Genomic DNA, 22,944 nt, shown 5'->3' on the forward strand with positions numbered 1-22,944 from the left:
TTCTAATGCTTTAATTTAAAAATAGTGTTTTGTCGATCATCTATCATGATACCTGAGTAAAGATTTTGCATATTCATGAAATAAGATGCAATTATGAAAAGAAATGGAATATAATGTAAACATTTTGAGAGTGGAGACTAACTAATCTAATGAGCTCTGGTAAGTTTTAAAGTCAGATAAGAAAGTGAAGTAAGAGACAGAAAATACCAAAAGAAAGAATTACCATCACAAATCAAAAACCGAAGAAAGGAGATAATTTAAGCAGAATTTATAAAGAAATGGCAGACATTGAATATTTATTGTCCTTTCTTTAAACAAATGATCAAGAAATTTTTAAAATTTGATTTCCAGAGCAAAAGAACATGTTAAAATTCTGAAATTAGAACAGGAAATATTGGAAATAGGCTGATAAAAATGAGAGAGAAAAGAGTTCAACTTTCAGGTTGATATTCTTCATCCAAAATGAAAAATGACTTGTGTTACAAATTTTGGAGATCGGGTAAGGAAGATGGCTGATGTTTGGAGACAAGACGTCCAGAAGATGCAATTGCTTTCAGTGATCATCTAGGGCAGAGAATTGAATGTGTGTACATTATTAGCAGAGCTGTCTAGTAGAGTTGAAATTCTCTTGCATTTTAAATTAAATTAGATGTTTAGCGATTTGATGGAAGAGACCTGGGAGAATGGAATTGAAAGAAAGTTGGAATAATTCGTTAAATTTTCTTAGTTTTAATGTTAATGGGCTGAACAGTAAAATTAAAAGGAGAAAAGTATTAGCATATATGAAAAAAGATGAAGGTAGATATATTTCTTGCAAAAATGCAATATTTCAAGAGAAAGAATATTTAAAATTAAAAAGGGAACAGGTTGGTCAAGTAGTGGTTTCATCTTTTAATTCTAAAACAAGAGGAGTAGCAATATTAATAAAAAAAAGTCACCAGTGAAAATTCAAGATGTTAAAGTGGATTCTATGGGAGATGTGTCTTGATTCACTGTCAAATTTATTCTGAAATGTGGACACTTATGAGTATTTATGCACCAAATGTAGATGATGAGGATTTAATGAGATACAATTTTACAGTTAGCAGAATCACATGTAAAGAAATCTATAAGAAATCTATAAAAGAAAGCCCGAAAAGTAAGAGTTCATAAATCAAGACAAAGATAGGAGATAAATTTGAATAGGCAAATAGATGAGCGTAATTGAATTGTGTAGAGAAAGTATGAAAAGTACAATAAATGTGCGATATAGGTTGGTAAATATATTTTTATCCATCAGTTATATTGGACACCTCAAAAATTAAATAGATTGAACCATACCTTTTTGGAATTATGTTTTGGATGTGGACGGGAGGACGATACATTTTTACATTCTAATTGGCAATGTCCAAAGGTTAAATTTGTTTGGATAGAAATTCTCACAGGATCCAATGTTATTTCTGTTGGGGGATATTAAAGGAGTTAAACCTAAATTAAAATTGAATATGTATCAAGTGAAAATTGTACAAATTGGTTTAGCAATAGCTAGGAAATGTATTGCTATAACCTGGAAATTAGATACAGATTTGGGAATGCAAAGATGGCATGTAGAAGTACAGAATTGCATGCCACTTGAAAAAAATAACATAATTGACAAATACTATATATTTTGGAAAATATGGTGCCTATATTTACAAAGGACCAGTTTGAATTTTTAAATGAAATTCAGACATTCCCTTTTTCCTAAAGGTCTCTTTATATTAAAAGTAATTTTATAATATGGAGTACTCCTGTTGTGAATCTTGTATACTTTCTCTTTAGAAGGGGGTTAGTGGGGAGGTGGGAGGGGGGGAAGATTCTTAATTCTCTACTTATCTTTTTCTATTTCTTGTAACACATGTATTAGAAGTTGATTTATAGTAAAGTATAAGGTATCAGATTTTTTTTGTGGTTTTAAATTTATAAACAAAATTTAAAAAAAAAATAGATGTTTAGGATGGCACCTAAATACCCCAATCAACCTACAACCCCCATATGATTTGAAAGTGGGGAAAACTGGAGCTCCTGAGAAAAACCTTTGCAGACACAGGGAGAAATATAAGCTCCTTTCAACACCAGATTCAAATTTGGTTTGCTGGTGCTGCAATAGTGTTGCGCTACCCTCTGCATTTGATAAAGCTGTGAAGAATTAGCAGAAATCATTTTGATGAATTTGTATATAAAAGAAATAGAATAAAAGGGAGAAAAAAAGTAAGGTAATGTTAGATTTTTATATAATTTAAATGTCCTCCTCCCTTGGATTACTATGTGCATTTCTAGGCTCCCTGAGTCAGAGGGGAAATTAGACATATCAATGCATCTGATGTGCATTTCTGAATTATAATTTTTGAATAATATGTGTATAAATGAAGATAAACCTTTCTACAATATACAAAATGAGATTTACAAAAATAAGTTTTTGTGGGTTTGTTAATTGTGTTGCAGCTATTGGTGCGATTCCATCCCCATTTGATTGTTTTTTGTGCAACCGTGGCTTAAAGACTTTATCCCTTCGAATGAAGCAGCACTTCAAGAATGCCCTGGCTGTAGCCCAGTTTTTGGAGGCCGATCCTCGGGTGGAAAAGGTCTATTTCCCAGGTGAGTGATGGGACACTTTCTTGTGGTATTGTTGAAGAATAAGCAAACTGTAAAGGTAAGAGTCAAATAAATTATACCAGTTCTTTGTTGCATTTTTATCAAAACTTTGCTTAACTCTCAGTTGTAAAATAACTCATTATATCCTTTTTGTTATATTAGTTTTGATAACGGTTTACACTTGTTTCAAGAACTGCAGCCAGAATAACATTTTAAGAATGAGTTGAAAGCTCATGCCTTTGCTATGAGAAATGGTGGAGGCAAATGTGTCTTACATTATGATGTAGCTCACCAAACCACAAGAAGTGGCAGTGTAATTAATTCTTTCTTTTTCTTTTCTTTTTTGGCTTGGCTTCGCGGATGAAGATTTATGGAGGGGTAAATGTCCACGTCAGCTACAGGCTGACAAGTCAGATGCGGGACAGGCAGACACGGTTGCAGCGGTTGCAGGGGAAAATTTGTTGGTTGGGGTTGGGTGTTGGGTTTTTCCTCCTTTGTCTTTTGTCAGTGAGGTGGGCTCTGCGGTCTTCTTCAAAGGAGGTTGCTGCCTGCCGAACTGTGAGGCGCCAAGAGGCAATATCAGCCCACTGGCGGTGGTCAATGTGGCAGGCACCAAGAGATTTCTTTAGGCAGTCCTTGTACCTCTTCTTTGGTGCACCTTTGTCTCGGTGGCCGTAGGTGATGCCGGTAGAGGACCCATGATTCGGAGCCGAACAGGAGTGTGGATATGACAACGGCTCTGTATACGCTTATCTTTGTGAGGTTTTTCAGTTGGTTGTTTTTCCAGACTCTTTTGTGTAGTCTTCCAAAGGCGCTATTTGCCTTGGCGAGTCTGTTGTCTATCTCGTTGTCGATCCTTTCATCTGATGAAATGGTGCAGCCGAGATAGGTAAACTGGTTGACCGTTTTGAGTTTTGTGTGCCCGATGGAGATGTGGGGGGCTGGTAGTCATGGTGGGGAGCTGGCTGATGGAGGACCTCCGTTTTCTTCAGGCTGACTTCCAGGCCAAACATTTTGGCAGTTTCCGCAAAACAGGACGTCAAGCGCTGAAGAGCTGGCTCTGAAAGGGCAACTAAAGCGGCATCGTCTGCAAAAAGTAGTTCACGGACAAGTTGCTCTTGTGTGAGCTTGCAGGCGCCTCAGATTGAAGAGACTGCCATCCGTGCGGTACCGGATGTAAACAGCGTCTTCATTGTTGAGGTCTTTCATGGCTTGGTTCAGCATCATGCTGAAGAAGATTGAAAAGAGGGTTGGTGCGAGAACGCAGCCTTGCTTCACGCCATTGTTAATGGAGAAGGGTTCAGAGAGCTCATTGCTGTATCTGACCCGACCTTGTTGGTTTTCGTGCAGTTGGATAACCATGTTGAGGAACTTTGGGGGGCATCCGAGGCGCTCTAATATTTGCCAAAGCCCTTTCCTGCTCACGATGTCGAAGGCTTTGGTGAGGTTCAAAAATTAATTATAGTTAATGTAAAAACATTGTCACTTGATTTTGGAAACTTGTATTGTTACATCATTGATGTGACAAGTTTTAGATGTTTATCCATTTCTGAATTTATTAAAATTAGTGTAACTACTTGTAACTACTGTATATTTTAGTGTACAAGTCAAACCCCACCCCCTCAGCCTAATTTTAACGGTTTTATGGTATATCCGGCATATAAGTTGACCCCGATTTTATTGCTGCCTCAGGTGCCCCATTGAATGACGTACAAGTCGGCCCCCAAAGCTTGCGATGCCTGAGATAGGCCATTGGCTGGCGTAATCGTCGACCACTATAGATCGCGGGGATTTATCGAGTGATTTCTGTGGATTATGTTTAGATTGTTATCTGACCATTCTCCTCTTAATTGAGTTGGAATTTGCAGAAAAACAACATTTAATTTATAGATGGAGATTGAACTCTATTATTGAAGAGACCAGATTTTTGATTATTTATAGGACATCATATTCAATTGTTTTGTGAAACTAACTTAAATTCAGTAGATAACGTTTATTATTTGGGATACATTGAAAGCTTTATTTACGAGATCAAATTAAAAGTTATTCTTCAATACTTAAAAAATATATAAAAGATATAGACAAATTGGAAAAGGAGATAACTTTATTGGAAAATGAAATTCAAAAATCATAAAATTTTAGTAAATAAAAAATTAGAATATAACACAATAATAACATATAGAGAAAATAATATTATGATCTAAGCAGAAATATTATGAGTTAGGGGAAAGATCAGAAAGTTTTGGCTTGGCAATTAAAAGCAGAACAATCTTCCAGAAAAAATTAATGCTACACAACACGATAATGATGAAGTGACATATAAGCCACAAAGAATTAGTGATGTATTTAAGGAATTTAATGGGAAGTTGTATACATCTGATTCACTACAAGATGAAGAGGCAATGGATAATTATTTGTCACAATTAACATTACCATCTTTGACTCAAGAAAGTTTAGATCAAATAGAGAGTCCTTTTACTGAGCAGGAGATTTATGATGCACTTACTAGTTTAAATAATTATAAATCTCTGGGTGAAGATGGGTTTCCAGTTGAATACCATAAAGAGTTTAAAGATTTATTGATTCCATTATTTAAGAAATTAATAGAACGGGCTTCTAAACAACATTGTCTTTTAGAAACTTTTTCTATGGCGATAATTATGGTTATTCCTAAAAAGGATAGGGACCCATTAAAGCCTTCTTCTTATAGACCTATATCTTTGTTAAATGTAGATTATGAAATTGTAGCAAAAGTATTGGCGAATAGGATTAATGAATATCATCCTGATTTAATAAATATGGATCAGACAGGTTTTGTTAAAAACAGACAAACTTCATAGAATATATTAAGGTTATTAAGTATAATTCATTTAGCTCAGAAAAAAAGATTTAAATCTTATTGAGCTCTAGATGCAGAAAAAGCTTTTAATAGGTTAGAGTGGAATTTTTTTATTTAAGGTTTTATGTAAATTTTGTTTTGGTATTAACTTTATAAATTGAATTAACACCTTATTTTGAAGTCTCAGAGCTAAAGTGATTACCAATAGATCTAGTAGCAAGGGTGTCCTTTATCACCAGCTTTGTTTGCTTTAGCTATAGAACCACTTGCACAAAAAAAATTAGAGATGATCAACAATTAAAGGGATTTGAGATAAATCAGGTACAACATAAAATTAGTTTATTTGCTGATGGTGCCTGTTTATTTAACTCAACCACAAAAATACCATTACCAAGACTCTATAGTCATTTGTTAGATTATGGTAAAATTTCAGGATACAAGATAAATTTGGATAAAAGTGAAGTAATGGAACTTGTAAAAAGACAACCAGTTTGTTTTAAATGGACAGATAAAATTAAATATTTAGGTATACATAATTTGAAAAATTTATATAAATTAAATTATATTCCAATACTTAAAGATAGAGGAAGATTTAAAGAAATGGGTAAGTTTACCGATTACGTTAATTGGGATAGTTAATTGTATTAAAATGAATCTTTTTTTCATGATTTCAATATTTTCAAATTATTCCAAACTTTACCTATATCTCTACCTCAATTTTTTTTCAAGATTTAAATAAGCAAGTTAGGAAATTTCTTTGGAAAGGGAAGATGGCAAGAAAGACATTAGAAAAATTAACATGGAAATATGAACAAGGAGGACTACAACTTCCCAATTTTAAGAATTATTACAAAGCAGCACAATTAAGATTTTTAATTGATTTGTTCATTAAAATTAAACCATCACGGGTGGATATTGAACTAAATAATAAACGAGAAATTAAAGCAGATGAGTTTATATATAAATTAGATAAGAAAGCTCCGATACTAGAACATGTGTTGAACATCTGGAATAAAGTTAACTTAGAAATTGATGGATATATTCTTTCATTAAAAACACCATTAAATAATCCTTTATTGCTTTTTTCCCCAAACAATAATTCTTCTGAAATATATGGCCTCACAAGGAAATCTAATTTGGGGGATTGTTATGATAATAATAGATTGATGTCTTATGATCAATTAATGATTAAGTATGGTATATCTTACAACTGAGGGCTTATTTGAGAGAGAAATTAGGACTGGAAATGATTTTAAAAGATCTTTCAAATTTGGAACAAATTCTGGTTGATGAAATGATTTAAAAGTTTATTTCAATTGCATATATATTATTACAAGAACAGACATCTAAAGTAAGTTTGTTTAATTCAAAAGAAAAATGGGAACGGGATTTGGACACTATAATAGATCAACAAGTCTGGCAAAATATGTGTAAAGAGGTTATGACAAATACTATTAATGGACGATATCGATGACTTCATTATAATTTTTTACATCAATTGTATATTACTCCTCAGAAATTGAAGAGATGGAGATCGGGTTTGTCAGATTATTGTTTTAGATGTCAAACAGAAACTGGAACTTTTCTTCATTCTATGTGGTCTTCTTCAAAGGTTAACCCTTTTTGGGTTTCTATTAGTAAATTTTTACAATGGATAATGGGAGTGAATTTTCCTTTAAGTCCTGAATTACTTTTGTTTGGAAATTTTGAAAGTGTTACTCCTAAATTATTGTTTGTCAGATTCCTAATTAAAATTTAAGTTGGCTTTAGTAATAGAAAGGAAATGTGTCACCATAACATGGAAATCCGATGTTTCATTAACATTAGATAGATGGCATGCTGAGATTCAACTCTGTATTCCATTAGAAAAAATTGCGTATAATTTAAAGGATATTCTTTATTTTTGCAAATTTGGGGTCTATATGCTAAAATAATGAAATTAAAATTATGATTTTATTAATTTCTTTCTTGATCAGTGAAGTTTTCCCTAAAATTATAACAACTTTATGATGTTTTTGAGGTCTTTTAGCAATCCAAATTAATTACTTAATTATAAAGAAATATCTTGTATTTTAGTTTTGGGATTAGATTAGTTTGGGGGAGGGTGAGCTAATAGGGTTTTTTTATAGTTCATAGTTTTTTAGTTTTAGTATATATTTGTTAATATTTTATTATGTACTTGCATTATAATATTCTTAATTTTTGACATGTATGTTGAATAAATTAAATATTCAAAAGGTGAATTATAATTGTAGGATAAATATTATCTCGTACTATTCTCAGCAAAATGGGGAAGATGCATTAAATTTGTTCAGTACAAGGATTTTGTTGGTAGTGGGTGTTTGTCTCATTTCTTAGAAGTGTTCAAGACTTGGGATCACAGATGTAGAATGCTGGGGAAAAACATGATGCAATTGTTTTTAATGTAACAGGCTCATAGTTGGAATTTGAAACTATTTGCTTGCAGATGGAATGGAAATGGATTCCATTGTGACCTTTCGCAGGGAACTGGATAAATAATGGGGAGGAAAATTTTGCAAGGCTACAAAGAAGTGGGTTGAGGTAGAGTTGTGAAACTGGAGAATTGGTGTGGACACATTGGAGCAAGTGTACCATTCAATAATGAAAGCTTAGTTGAGGTTGCAGATGCTCAGAAAACAATTATGTAAATGGAGCATAATGGTACAGTTGGTGTAGCAGTTAGCACAATGCCTTTACAGTACCAGTGATTGGGATCAGGCTTTGAATCTCACGCTGTCCGTAAAGAGTTTATTTTCCCCAAATCTGCATGGGTTTTCCCCAGGGGCTCCAGTTTCCTCCCACTGTTCAAAAACGTACCGGGGTGCAGGTCATTCGGGTATAATTAGGTGGCACGAGCTCATAGGCCAAAATGGCCTGTTAATGTGCTTTTTATAAATTTAAAATTTAATTTGTATTACTCATATACAGAGTGATTTTTTTTCCATTTTGCTTTTTTTTTGCTGCTGTGTACTTTTTGTATCCCAATCATTTTGCTAAAAATGTAGTTCAGTTTTTAGATTTGGCTCCTTTGTGACCTTGAGTTAGTCTTTTCTTTTCAATTGCTTTCATTGTCTTTGTAGAGGCTTTGAAATGTGTGCTTTTTGTTCCTAACAAGTTTATGCTCCAGGTCCTCTTTTTTTTAAACATGGGTATGTTGCTGCTTCCAGCAAGTTTGAATGGAACCTTTCTAGATCTAGTACTGTCCTTTCATATGCCTTGAAGTGGCTTTTCCTTTTGTGTTTTTGCATCAGAAAGGAGCATTTTCTGAATTTATTCCATGCATGTCTACCAGTAGGTCTTTGACTAAAGCTCCCCAATGTAGCAGAGCCAATCATTCCTTGTACATTATTAATTTTCTTTTGTTTAAATGGAGGACCCAACTTTTGGATCAATTTTTTATCTCATAAACTCTTGTGTTGTGATTACTCCTTCCTAATACTTTTTCCTCACTGCTCTAGTTCGTACAGGTGTTTTTGCAGAAACTTTGGCTCTGTTGGAACGTGACTTTTGTATGTTTCACTCTATAGTATTCATATAAAAGCATTTGTATTGGAATGACCAATCCATTTTACATTTCAAAAATTATAATCTGCGAATCTACTGTGGAAATTTTGATTGTTTGACATTTGGCTCATCGGAAAATGGTTGTCACACAACCTTTCCATTTATTGGAGCCCTGGTTCCCATTTTCCTTTTAACTCACCAAGACCACATTTTCTCTGCACCCTTTCAGTTTTTATTTCTATGTTCACTTTGAACTAACCTGGTTCACAGGAAAATTTGTCGTCATTCTGTGTAACATTGTACGTGCTGTTACAACATCTTGAAGGGAATTACATCTGTTGGGGCATTAATAGAAATAACATCCAGAAAATCTAAGTCTAATTAAACCAAGGATCCAAGTGTGCCAGATTATTTATCGTAACAGGTTTAAAAAAAAACCAATTCTTGCTGGTGCATGTGGGTTTGGTGTCATTGAATAGAAACTATCTAAAATAAATCCATAACAAGAGGTATATTGTAATATTTCTAAAACTGCAGCATCTTATATTCAAAAGCCGCACAAAATTTGTTCATTCTAAAGTATTTGGGTGAATGGAAGAGTTTCCTTATACATTTTTCAAGGTGCTTCACAATTTTATTAAATATGTTCCTGTCAGGTCTTCCTTCTCATCCACAATATCAGCTGACAAAGCAGCAGTGCACTGGGACTTCAGGCATGATTTCATTCTTAATTAAAGGAAATCTGGATAATGCCAAGAAATTCCTTGAAAACCTAAAAGTAAGTACTGTTGAAACATTTTAAACTAAATTTTGGTTGTTTATGTTGGACAAGTAGACAAAATATTGATATGTTTCTTTTTGATCTTTAAAATATTGCTTTGTAAACTTGCATTTAGCTTGTGGTCGAGGGTAAACTGCCATTGTCTATCTGGTCATTAAGGAAAAGCATAGGATATTTCAACACAGTACAGGCCATTCAGCCCATGATGTGATGCTGACCTACATAAAGCTGTTACATAACCACCTAATCACACCCATAACACTATTTTACTTGCATGCCTATTGAAAGGACTTTTAACTATCATTTTTCTAGCCTCCACCACTACCTCCCTCACCTTCCAATGCATTCCAGGCACTCGCCATTCTCTGAAAAGAAAACTTGCTTTTCCTGTAAATTTTCCTCCGCTCACCTTATAAAGAAGCTTGCTATTGTTACCCTGCGAAAAAGCAATGAACAATTACATTTTAGGGCCATCTTCAGCCAAGAACTTTGACTTCATTTAAAATGATTGGGCTAGTGGCTAGCACAATGCCTTTACACCAGCAATCGGGACCAGTGTTTGAATCCTGTGCTGCCTGTAAGGAGTTTGTATGTTCTCCCCGTGTCTGTGTGGGTTTCTCCAAGGGACTCTGGTTTCCTCCCACCGTTTGAAGCATATCGGGGTGTAGGATAATTGGGTAGCATGGACTCGTGGGCCAAAATGGCCTGTAACCAGCTGCATGTCTTAAAAAAAATGCTGTTATAGCACCAGTAACCCAGATTCAAATCCAGCACCATCTGTAAGGAATAAGTACATTCTCCCCATGTCTGCCTACGTTACCTCCAGATGCTCTGGTTTCCTCCCACCCTTCAAAACCCTACCAGGTTGTTGGTCTATTGGGTGTAATTGTGCGGCATGGGCTTAAGGGCCGAAGGGGCTTGTAACCATTCTGCATGTCTAAATTTAAGATTTAAGCAAGTGATAGGTTTTTTTTGTTTTAAGCCGTCTTAAACGACTCTTAAACACTATCGTGACCATAATGTAAGCACATTTATAGACCACACATCCAGAGATCGTGGCATCTCTTTCATTGCCAGCTTGAGTGCAGCTGGAAAAATATCCAAGGATCTCTACCATTCAGAATAAAATGGCCAACTCTGGCAGGCTGTCCTCCAACTTGAACATTCTCTTCTTTACCACTAGGCTATGGCAACTATGCACCAATACATCAGCACTTATGTGAACCTCTTTCATTCCAGCAACCTTTTTGAAAAACAATACAAAAGAGAGAGTTCAAACAGCACTGTCAGTATTTCACACTCTCTCTCAGTCATGACTTGGAAATGTATTACTCAAATAGATCTCAAAATTACCATTATTTGGGAGTCACGTGATGGAGTAGTGGCCGGTTGGGAAAGCCAGCCCTCTCCAGGAAAATAGAAAAATAAAGTCAGGAAAAAGAAATAAAGTACAAGAAATAGAAGATAAAGATACAGAGAAGAGAAAGAAGATGGCCTCCAAGAAGGAGAAAGAAAGAACAGCTGGAAAAAAAGTCGCCGGAGAAGAAGAAAGAAGGCCTTACCTGCAGGAAGGAACAGGACGCTGTGGTGACGAGGAGCGCCCGACCCTCGAGGTCAGTACCTGCCCCGCAGAGTCGCGACCCACCAGCCGGTGCACTACAAAAATGGCTCTTGGAGCCAAACAAAAGTGTGAAACGGCGCATGCGTGAGAAATCGTGCGCGCACAGTGCGCAATCAGAGGAGAAAGAGGACACCGGCGGGAGGAGTGCTCAGCAGAGGAGTGGGCTGTCACAGACCGAGCAGCTGAGAGATACAAGCAGCTCATCAGGAGAAGATACAAACACAGGTACAGTCACAGAAGAAGAGGAAGACGACGACCAAGATTTTTACAGAGAAATAAAAGGTAAAACTGATGAACAGAGTATAGATAGTCTTGTGAAGAACAAATGAGATCACTAAAAGAAAGGTTATCATTGGAGTTTAATGCAATTAAAAGAAAGATGAAAAGAACAAGATAAAATGCGAAGGTTAGAACTAGTAATGACAGAATGGAAAAGAGTAGAGAACGTGGAAGAGTGGGAAACGGCTGTAGAAATGGAAGTAAACGACTTGAGAAAAATTGGAAGAAAGTGACAAAAAATTAAAGACACAAGAGTTGTTATCTCATAAAATTGATATGTTGGAAAATTATAGTAGGCGAAACAACATAAAAATAGTGGGCCTGAAGGAGGGTAAAGATGGCACAGAACTGAAGGAATTTATAAAAGGATGGATCCCGAAAGTCCTGGGATCGACAGAAATGCAGGAAGAAGTGGAAATAGAAAGGGCACACAGAGCATTAGCTCTGAAACCACAGGCACATCAAAAACTAAGATCCATCTTAGTAAATTTTTGAGATATACAACAAGAGAAAATATACTGGAACAGGCAAGAAATAAAATTAGTGAAGATAACCATTGGAATACAAGGGTCAAAAAATATTTTTCTACCCAGACACAAGTTTTGAACTCTTAAAGAGGAGGAAGGAATTTAATACAGCAAAATCAACTTTATGGAAAAAAAGTTACAAATTCATATTAAGACATCTAGCTGTGCTTAAAATATTTATACCTGGGGAGCAAAACACACTGTTCTCGGATCCAGAAAAAGCGCAAGAATTTTCAGAACATTTGCAGGACAGATGAAGAGATGTAACAAGAATGAAGAACGGCAATAAAGTATATATAAAGATGTAAAAACAATGTATATGTAAAGAACTAAAGAGGGAAAAGAGAAGGGAAGGAAGGGAGTAAGGGGGGGGGGGAGAAAGAAGATGGAAGGTTTGTTATATGTGTTAAAACAAAAGTGTTTTCTGGGGGGGTGCTGGGTGGAGGGGGAATAACCGTCACTGCAAAATCAGTTGATGCTGCGCACAAGATCGTAACCCAAATGAATAGGAGAGTTGTGGTTGCCTGGCAAGGGGTATGGGGCAACTCAGAGAGGGGGGAACATTTGGGGTGTGGATGTGGGAATTGTGGGGGTACTTTGCCTTAAATGTGTTGTCGTACATTAAGTGTAATAAGAGAAAACTAAGAGATGAAAAGGGGGATGGAGGTGAAAAAGAGATGTATGCAAGAACGTTTTGGGAAGAATTAAATCAGACACTGAATAAAATTACAAAAAATAACATACCAAAAAAAACCAGGGGTATATCTTTTAAGTAACATAAGAATTAGAGAGTTGGGCCTTAAATTAAGTGCAAAAAAAAAATTCATTATGATGGCCTTGGTGATGGCAAAGGGATGTATGGTGTCAAAAATGGAGGAGAGCATGAGTGTGCAACAGTGATGCATGGAGATGAATGGATGTGTTCCATTGGAAAAAAAATAACATATAATTTTAAAAATAAAGTCACAATGTTTGAGCAAGTTTGGGAACCGTACATGGAACATAGCAGAGAGAGCTTGCCTGCCTCCTCCATCCCCTAAACTGAGAATGAAAATGATAAGAAAACAAAACAACTGGATTCAGTGTGTAATGAATAGATGATGCATTTTTCTTGTTTGTTTTCCTTTGTGTGAAAATATTGTTTTATGGTTTTATTGTATATGTTGAATATTTATGGGTATTGTAGGGAGGTTGATGGAGGGGAGGGAAGGTTGGGGGGGGGGAAAGGGAAGAAAAGACCACTGTGTAGATTTGATGAGAAATGTTTATACATATTTTGGTTGATATGGTTCACAGTGTGAAAAATAAAAAAATATTTTTAAAAATTACCATTATTTTGGACATTTGACTATTTGCAGAAACAGATTCATTTCTTAAGAACTCATGAAAAAGCTTAATGTTTAAAAAAAAACATTGAAAAAGAGAATCTAGCTCAGTTAAAACACACCGTTAGAGGAACTCCAATCGTCAAGGAATGGTCTAGAGAGAAAAAGAATGGTCAATATACCAAAGCTGTTTATCAAGACTGGAGAGATGGGAATGAAGAGGACAAGAAGTTGGGATAGAGGTGAAATATGACTTACAAAGTCAGAGTGGCAGATGCCTATCTGTGCTAGGCCATCTCCATTGCCATAGAGTCCCAACGTAAACTAGAGCAGGGGTTCCCAATCTTTCTGTTCCTTTATACTCCTTGGGCATTTTAATTAAGGATTTAAAAAAAACACGACATTATGCAATCTGACTGCAGATTACTACACCATGTATTGTACAATAGTGGTTATACTCTCAGACCCAATGTGCCCCCTGAAAAGTGCAAATGTACCATTGGGGATACATGTACCCCAGGTTGGGAACCCCTGAACTAGAGGAACAGCACTTCATACTCTGCCTTCGCAGTATACGTAGAATTTTCTAATTTCATGTAGTAAGTTCCAGCTTGGTCTGTACTCCCTCTGCTCTCCCCATCACCTTATTTTTTGGTCACCTTTCCTCTACCCATTCTAGTGTCCCTTTCTTGGGTTCCAACCCCCCCTAAAAACCTGTTCCATCAGGCCTCATTATGCCACCATTTTAACTTTCTCTTTCATTAAGATTCCAACACTACAACCCAGTGTCTTCTAATCACCATTTCCACAACCCCTTGCTGGTCTCTCCCTTAGTCTGAAATCTGTCAATCTGCTGCCTGAGTCTGTCTCGATTCACCTCTGCCTAGTTTACCAATCCCTCATGCGGCCCGTGTTCAACCCTTCCCCCCATGGTTTCTCCCTTGTCAATAAAGGGCTTCAGCTCCTCATTGACTTCTTTTTCACCCCGCTCGACTTGCTGAGTTCCTCTAGTAAGAGTGTGTTTAACTTCAGGTTCCAGCATCTGCAGTCTTTGTCAAATCTAGATGCTTTTTGTTCACAGTAGATATGATGTGCAAGATGTTGGAGCAGAATAATCATATTTCAGTTTTTAAAACTTGTATTTTTCTTTTTAGCTGTTTTGTCTTGCTGAGAGTTTGGGAGGATACGAAAGCCTTGCTGAGCATCCGTAAGTTTTTCTTCTTACAATTCTTAAGGTATCTACAGCTAACAAGCCTTAGTTTAATCAATAGAGCTAGGAAAGGTACATTTAATTCAATTTGCATGATTTTAAAAAGCTTTTAATGCAATAAACAAATATTGGAATTTAAATATGCAGAGGGAAATTGGGGAGAAATATATAAAATAGATTGGAAGTAAAACACAAAAGTCTGGTTGAAGTAAAAAACACAATGCAGGGGAAACTCAGGAGGTCAAAGTGTCTTTTATATAGCAAAGATACAAGTTTGTAACTGACGTTTCAGGCTTGAGCCCTTCATCAAGGTATGGAAAAGTATCAGTAGGAATTTGAATGAAAAGGTAAGGGGAAGGCATGGGGGGAGAAGCATGGTAGTAAAGGCAGGAGGTAATCGGTGGAGAATGGAGAGCAGGCACAGCAGTAAGCAAGAGGAGGAGAGATGGCTAGGTGAATAGCGAGGGAAAGTGTGGAGAGCTGAGGGAAAGAAGACAGGGGGAAGGGAGGGAGAAATAGAGAGCAAGTTAGCAGAAACTGGGGGAAAAAAAATCAATGTTAATGTTATTCAGTGGAGAGTACCCAGATGGAAAATCATCAACTCAGCCCTCATCTGCATCTTCTCCATTTCCCAGTCATCTGCCCTGGCCCCCTCTTCCCCCAGACGAAACAAACACAAGATTCCCCTTGTCCATACCTACCACACCATCATCTTCCGTGTCCAACAATTTCCAGCATTTGCATTAGGATCCCATTACCAGACACATCTTCCCCTCTCCGCCTTCCACATTGGCCATTCCCTCATGCACATATCCTTCCCTACCAAATCGCCCCCCAGTACCTTCCCCTGTGGCCGCAGAAGATGCCACCCCCCTCACTACAGTCCGAGTCCCAAATCAGGCCTTTCAAGTGAAGCAACACTTGTGTATCCACAGGATTAATTTATTGCATCCAGTGCCCTGTGCGCAGTCTTCTCTCCAGTGACAGGGACCTTCCAGTGGCTGACTGTTTCACTTCTGCATCCTACTCCCATACATGTCTATCCATGGCCTCACATACTATCCCACCAAGACCACCCATAAATTGGAGGAACACCACCTAATTTTCTGTCAGGGCCCTCTCCACCTGGATGGCATTAACATTGACTTTGCTGGTTTCTGCAAACCTGCTCTCCCTTCCTCTCTCCTCCCTTCCGCCCCCCTGACTTCTTTCCTTCAGCTCTTCACTCCTTTCCCTCTCTATTCACCTAGTCATCCCTCCTCCCCTTGCTTACTGCTGTCCCCTCTCTCCCTTCTTCACCTATTACATTCTGCCTTTGGTAACATGAACCCTCCCCCCCTTGTCTTTTTATTCGGATGCCTGAAAACATTTGTACATACCTTGATCAAGCACAAAAAATCCATTATGTATTTTTTATCTTTGCTATACTGTATAAAAGACACTTTCACCCGCTGAGTTGCTCCAGCATTGGTTTTTAGATTCCTGATATTTGATAGGAAGTTTTTTTTTAAAGTGGTTAGGAAGGGAGATGATAATCTAGAGCAAAAACAAACAGCTGAAGGAATGCAACAGATTGAGCAGCATCCATAGAGCAAAATGGACTGTTGTTGCTTTGGGTTGATACCCTGATTAGTTGTTTTACATCAAAAAACCAGGCTCTTCGGCCACACTTGTCCATGCTAAGTTGTCTGCAACAACTTGGGATTCTGGTAGAGCTTTAGGCAAGGTTAGGCAGAATTGAATGTAGTAAATTATTGTTTAAAAAATCATTTAAAAACATTATAAATCTTAAAAGAAGTAGAAAATAGTAGAAATATTCACCAGCTTGGGTGCACAGTTAGCGCCACACTATTATAATGCCAGCAACTCAGGTTTGATCCAGTGCTGTCTGTAACCCATTTCTGTTTGGGTTTCTTTTGGGTGTTCTGGTTTCTTCCCACCCTTCAAAACATATGGGGTTATCCAATTGGTGTATTTGGGTGGTACGAAGGGCCTTGTGTTGCTGTATGTCTAAATTTAAAATTAAATCTGCAGAGGGAGAGAGATGGTAGATCAGAAACATTTTACTTTTCAAATTTTTTATTGCTAGTAAGCTAAAGAAATGTTCAATGAACGAACTTGTAGGAGTCAACATTTGAGGCCATTACTGAAATTAGGGTTGAAAATGGCAAGAATGACAGCATGACATTCTAGGCTCTTAGTTAAGAGTGAGGGAGCCAAAAACTGGGACAGTAGTAGAATAAAAGAGATGAAGTTATTTTACAACTGCTCTCAAGACTATGTAACAAGTCCAAGCAGGATGGGGTGGTGATTTAAGAGACTACAGATGCTGGAAACTAGAGGAAGAAAAAAAACAAACTGAGAAACTCAGCAGGCCAGGCAACAGCAAGTGATATTTCACATCATAACCCTGCCTTCGGACAGATACATGTGCAATAAGTGTATGCATATAAAATTAAATAAATATTGTTCGATAATCTCGGAGGGTTTGTAAGAGCAGTTCATTCAGTCGTTCAGTAGCCTCACTGCCTGCGGGAAGAAGCCGTTTCTCAATCTGGTGGTTCTGGCTCTGTTGTATCTCTTTCCCGATGGGAGTAGCTGAGAAATATGTGCAGGGTGGTAGGAGTGCACAACCATTTTGTGAGGTCTCTTCAAGCAACAATCCCGGTAGACCATGTGGATTTGCTGTTCTTATGATCCTGTGGATTGACCTCCAATCGAATGCTCTACAGCAGAGGTTCCCAAACTTTTTAGCTCACGGAACTCTTTTGGGGAGCACTTGGAAATCGAGGAAGCCCAATCGTCAATTACAGTTCAAAAGACTTGGTATATACTCAAGCAGAGCAAGAAAGTAAATAAACTACCATTCTCCACATTAAAATCATTTGTTGCCTTTAATTTACAAGATGAATGAAATTGTTTCTTGTCCTCACAGATGTTAATGTTGGCTACAATATTAGCTAGATGTATCCTTATGCCAGTTTGTTTCTGTATTTTGTTTTCATTGCTGCATAACACGATAATCTGGTGACTCTTTATTCGTTGCTGAGGTGAATCCAAGTGACAAATAATTTTCATCATAACTTTTCATAATGGTGGAGGTCAGTACCAAGGGGCAGTAGTCATCGAGTCCTGTTACTTTTGCCCTCTTTGGTACCGGGTTGATGGTGACCGTCTTGAAATTTGTGGGGATTGCTGCAGTGATATGTTGAAGATGTCCCTAAGGACCTCACCCAGTACCTGATCAGGAGTCTGGTCCCGCTGCCTTCTGTGGGTTCACCTTGGATAGGTTTCATCTCCTCTCAGCCACAGCTCTGCAGTGGGCCCGTTCATCTGGGGCACACGGAGCTTCCTTCGGCATCAGCCTGTTCTTGTTGATCCATGCATAGAAGCTGTGAATCTGTCTAGAAGGGAGATTGTCTTTGACTCAAGCATTTTTTTGTGATCTGTTATAATCTTGATCCCTTGCCCACATGTGCCTTGCGTTGCCAGCATCACATAGCTGTCTATGGATCTTCTGTACATATCCATGCTTTCCCTTCTGTATTGCACGGGATAGTTCTTCCCTGGCTGATCTTAGTGTCACCTTGTCTCCTGTCCTGAAGGCAACATCATGAGCTCTGAGAAGTACCCGGTTCTCTGCATCCAACCATGGTTTCTGGTTAGCTCTGGTTGTGAAGGAGTTGATCTTGGTGACATCCTTAAAGCACTTGCTGATGTAGCCAGTTACTGAACTCATGTACTCCTTCCTCTATGTTTACATGACCTTTGTTAGTAGAGATAGGATATTTAGATGTGTAGTCAGATCTTTCATTATACAAATTGAATGGGAAGAATTTATTTGGTAGTGACATTGATAACTAGTTGTAATTTAAATTTTTTAAATAATTGATAGAAGAGTTGGAGGATAATCAACAAAAGCTTGTAGGTCAGAAATCAACTGCTTTAAAAATGTTAAATTATATGAAAGATATTAAATGAGTTTGTGCACAGCCTTAATCGCTATGACCAACAAACTGGGAAAGAGGAATCATCTAAATAAATCCATTTTGGCAAGCATGACACCCCTCTCTTTGTCCCATTTCATTCCATGACATTATAAAACTGCTGAAAGTGCTTTTATATTCCCCAAATCGCCCTTTTTGCCACATGAAATTGTCTTTTTGGTGCTAAGCGGGCAGTGGTTTTATACTGTGCACTTGTGCCAATTAGAAATATTGTTAAAAATCACCACGACTCATTTAATTGTGCATAACTACACTTTTCCAAATTACTTTATAACAACTGATCTTGCTTGTGGAGTTCAAGAAAATAACTCATTTGGTAAGGACATGTCCTAGCCACCTAGTGATATCACCAAATTACATTACCCAATGTTTAATTTGTTGTAAGTGCTTATTTTGTGTTCCAAATATCAGAATTATGGAAATGATAGATTATGAAAAATCTTCTCCACACTCCCCCCCCCCCCCCCCCCCAGTCTTGCTTTCCTTCCCTCCCAAAGTAAAACAAAATCAAATTGCCTGTTGTAGGTAAAGGACGGAATAATAATAACAATGAACATCAGTTTTTGGTAGAGCCTGGTTACCAGACCCAAGTTAGGTAGGTACAAGCAGTGCAGCTATGATATGGATAGCATTAACAACTACTCTTGGTCAGTATTTGGTGTTTCATCCCAATCAGATCAAGAACTTGCTTGAGCTTGGATCACATAAGAAAACAGAGCAATGATTGTTGTACATAGAAGTACTCTGGTTCCAATTAGATTTTAATTGGCTGTTTTAAATGTTAATTTTACTTTTATCTTCTGTTTGATTGAATTTATCCTTAACAAAATAGCACAACATGAATTAACTGTATTTTCTCCTAGAGGAATTATGACACACACTTCTGTCCCTCTGGAGGAACGCAAGGTACTAGGGATAAGTGATACCCTAATCCGATTATCTGTTGGTTTGGAGGATATCACAGATATCATTGAAGATATACATCAAGCTCTAAAAGCTGCAGTAAGAAAGCAAAATTTTTCCTTTTAGATGTTTGTTTGTGCACAAAGCATTTGACCTTTACGATAAAACATCGATAATTAAAAGTAGAAAGTGCGGGCATTTCTGTTTAATGGAAATTGGTGTGATTCCATTCTCTTCTGACTTTTTCCATCATCCATTCCATTCTTGTGAACTAGACTGAGTTAGGAAGGCCAATTGTAGAAATTCCTTGCTGGAAAGGTCTTCAACCCAAACATAATGCTTTGGACCCAAATCAAGGGAGAATAGTGTCACAATGTTATGGAATTTCCAAAAAAAAAGTACTTTATTTGAAGACAAATGGCAGCTATAATGGATTTTTAATTGCCATGTTAGGAAGCACAAAAACATTATTTTTGTTAAACACTAATACTTGAAATAGATTAGGAGTACAAATTAAATGATAAATTGTAAAAAAAAAACAAACCCTTTTGGAATATGCTGTATAGAAAATGATAATGTTCTGATGTAATCTGTCCAATTAAGAATAAACACAAAGGGATATTAAAGTGTTAGAGAAGGAACAATTTAACAGAGTGTATTGTGTGAATAATCACAAATAAAGAGACAGCTTTTCAAATTAATTATATCTTGTTAGAACAATGCAGATTACGGCAAGTCTAAAGATTTCCAAGGAACAGAACAGATAAATATGGTTGAGAAGTCAAGAGTTACAGACAGAAGATTAAATGCAAAACCATTAGAAGAGCCTATGGAATTTACTTCCAGGCTTAGTCATTGGACACCCATCAGTTGTCAAATTATGTTAGACAGAAAAATTAAGGGGAATGAAGGGGATAGGATGGGTAAGTGGCAATAATCCATTTCCTTGCATGGAGATTGTGTCAATATGGATTATCCAAATCAACTGGCCTATTCCACATTTTAATTATTTGGTGGACATAGTCTGTTTGCCCTCCAAAGTAGTATGAAATAGTTTTGTCACCTGGATTTTAACAGAAGTAGCAGATTTCAAGAGTTCTGTATTACTGATTCCAAGATCTTGTAATATTTTGAATGATCAACACTTTAATGTCCTGGTCAGCTTGTTGATGTTTGCCCAGGAAAAAAATCTCCCATATCCCCTTTTAGAACCACCTACCCTTCAGTTCTACCCTTGAGTTGGAAGCTATTTGCATGAAGAACCAGGCAAGTAGTTTTGATTTCAAAATGTACTGAAAGAGAAACTTCACTTACTTTTTTTAAAAATTTGCTTCTCCAGCATCCAAATGTGGTAGTACCTGCCAAATAAAGCAACAAGTCACTTTATAATTAAGATGGGAGAATATCTTGGATAGGGGAAGAAACCTGGAAAGAAGAGTGGCAGCAAAAAATTTGAATCAATTAAAAGCTTCATGATTTATTACTCAATTGTAACCTTTCAAGACATTTTGATCTATTTGTATGTACAGATGAAAAGAAAATGTACATTTTGAAATTAAGTTTTCTCAGTTGCTTTGTTTCTATTCATTTACAAAAAATATATTGAATGATGGGGGAAATTAATAAACTATATTCATGAAGTGAAATGGTTGCAGTCATTGGTAATTTTTTGCAGTAGCCTAGAATAAAAACATGTCTTCCACTGTCCCACAAAATCATTTTCTCCTGAGTGTCTTGGGTAAACTTATACCTCTCATTTTGTTCATTTTAGATTGGTCACAGTGTTTGAGCTACCGAAAGAAAATAGACACACACACTGAGAGCAGTTCAGTTTATACAAATGTTTATTACTAATTCAAAAGCTGATTTCACACTACAATATGCAAGCCCTTCCCAACTATACTTATCAATGCTTGGACTGCTCCCAACTGCCGAAGCGAGGCAACGACTGCACACTTGTAGTAGGTTGTCAGGGCGCTGGTAGCAGCTTCTCCACCTCCCCCGACCGGGACGTTGCTCGGACTCTGGCTGTTCTTCCTTCTTGACAAGGGGTGTTCCCACCCCTCGGAGAGTCTGAACTTCAGCAGCAGGACCACAGGCTTATATACCCCAAAAACAATTAATCATGCGCCTACTCCTTCTAACATTTGTCAGTCAAAATCAAAATCAAAACTGCGTGTGGACCCAGTGTCGACAGTTCCACATAAGCAAAAAGCATCTGGGTACATGGTTTTAATCCTCCATTACACTGAGTCAGGCTGCTAGAACTGTGTAGCACTCGAGCTCAATATAATAATAGTCACCAAAGGACTGGGATTTTTCCAATGCAAGTCTACTTGACATTTTTTTTTCCCCAAATATTTCCAAATTTGGAAAATGATGTTGCCCATTTAAAAAAAAAAAAATTGCACAATATCACTTAAAACTAGTCTTGGTTTTGGAAAGCAATAGCCCTTTATATCATACAATGGAACACCCTTGGGAAAACATCACTGAGCTTCATCTAACAATGCAGCAAACTGGCATTACCTGAGGATTGCTGGTGTTAAAGTGCCAAAATCCTATCACAAATGTGACTCACTCTCGAGAGTGAATTCTTAGAATAAGCCAGAACAATCAGAAAATTATGTTATAGTGTATCATTCCAGGAAAATTTGATTTTCATTTGTGTAACAGTGGAAGAAAATAACAGCAATGTGTCTCCAAACTGGACTATAATTGTACATTATATTCCTTGCTACGCAAATCAAAATGTATATGGTTTATTTGTTTTCTCTTAGATTGTGTCTGTAGAGACTCTGAAAGGCAATCTGATGCAAGTATATTTAAACATTAGAAGTATAGATAGGGTAGTTAGTCTTCTTACCAGGATGAAAATCTTAAAAGTAGAGAACAAAAGTTTATGGTGAGATGGAGAAGATGTTGGAGGCAAGTTAAAAACAAGAGTGTCTGCAATACTCTGCCAGGGAGATGGTAGAAGCAGATATGAGAGCAATGTTTAAGAATTTAGACACATTAGCAGGCAGGGATAGAGTGATGCAGACTGCATGTAGGTAGATGGGATTGGCATCATGGTTAATGCTGATGTGGGCCAAAGAGTTGTAAGGCCTGGTTCTCACTTCCCTACTACTGATGCTGGGCTTTTCCTTACTACCCTTCTTGAACAAGGGACCTGCATTTACTGGCCTCCATCTCTCTAACACCTCACTTATACCAGCAAAGAATTAAAAATCTTTGCCAGACATAGTCACCTATTGGTTCCCTGTAGTAGCTAGAGACAAATCCCATCATACCCTGAGGATGTCTCCACATTT

The 22,944-nt window shown here is 37.1% G+C and overlaps 1 protein-coding gene across 3 annotated transcripts in view; it reads left to right on the forward strand.

Annotated features, from left to right (window-relative positions):
• Positions 1 to 21,276, forward strand: part of LOC138763749 (cystathionine gamma-lyase-like) — a 109,781-nt gene extending 88,505 nt beyond the window's left edge. For all 3 annotated transcript variants that reach the window (XM_069938450.1, XM_069938451.1, XM_069938449.1), the window contains 5 exons: positions 2,464 to 2,616; positions 9,634 to 9,755; positions 14,665 to 14,717; positions 19,591 to 19,729; positions 20,970 to 21,276. In XM_069938450.1, coding sequence (XP_069794551.1) covers positions 2,464 to 2,616; positions 9,634 to 9,755; positions 14,665 to 14,717; positions 19,591 to 19,729; positions 20,970 to 20,999 — 497 coding nt within the window. In that variant the 3' untranslated portion in view covers positions 21,000 to 21,276. The remainder of the gene's footprint in view (positions 1 to 2,463; positions 2,617 to 9,633; positions 9,756 to 14,664; positions 14,718 to 19,590; positions 19,730 to 20,969) is intronic.
• The last annotated feature ends 1,668 nt before the right edge of the window (positions 21,277 to 22,944 follow it).

Source organism: Narcine bancroftii, chromosome 5 (genome assembly GCF_036971445.1).
Source record: "Narcine bancroftii isolate sNarBan1 chromosome 5, sNarBan1.hap1, whole genome shotgun sequence".
NCBI lineage: Eukaryota > Metazoa > Chordata > Chondrichthyes > Torpediniformes > Narcinidae > Narcine > Narcine bancroftii.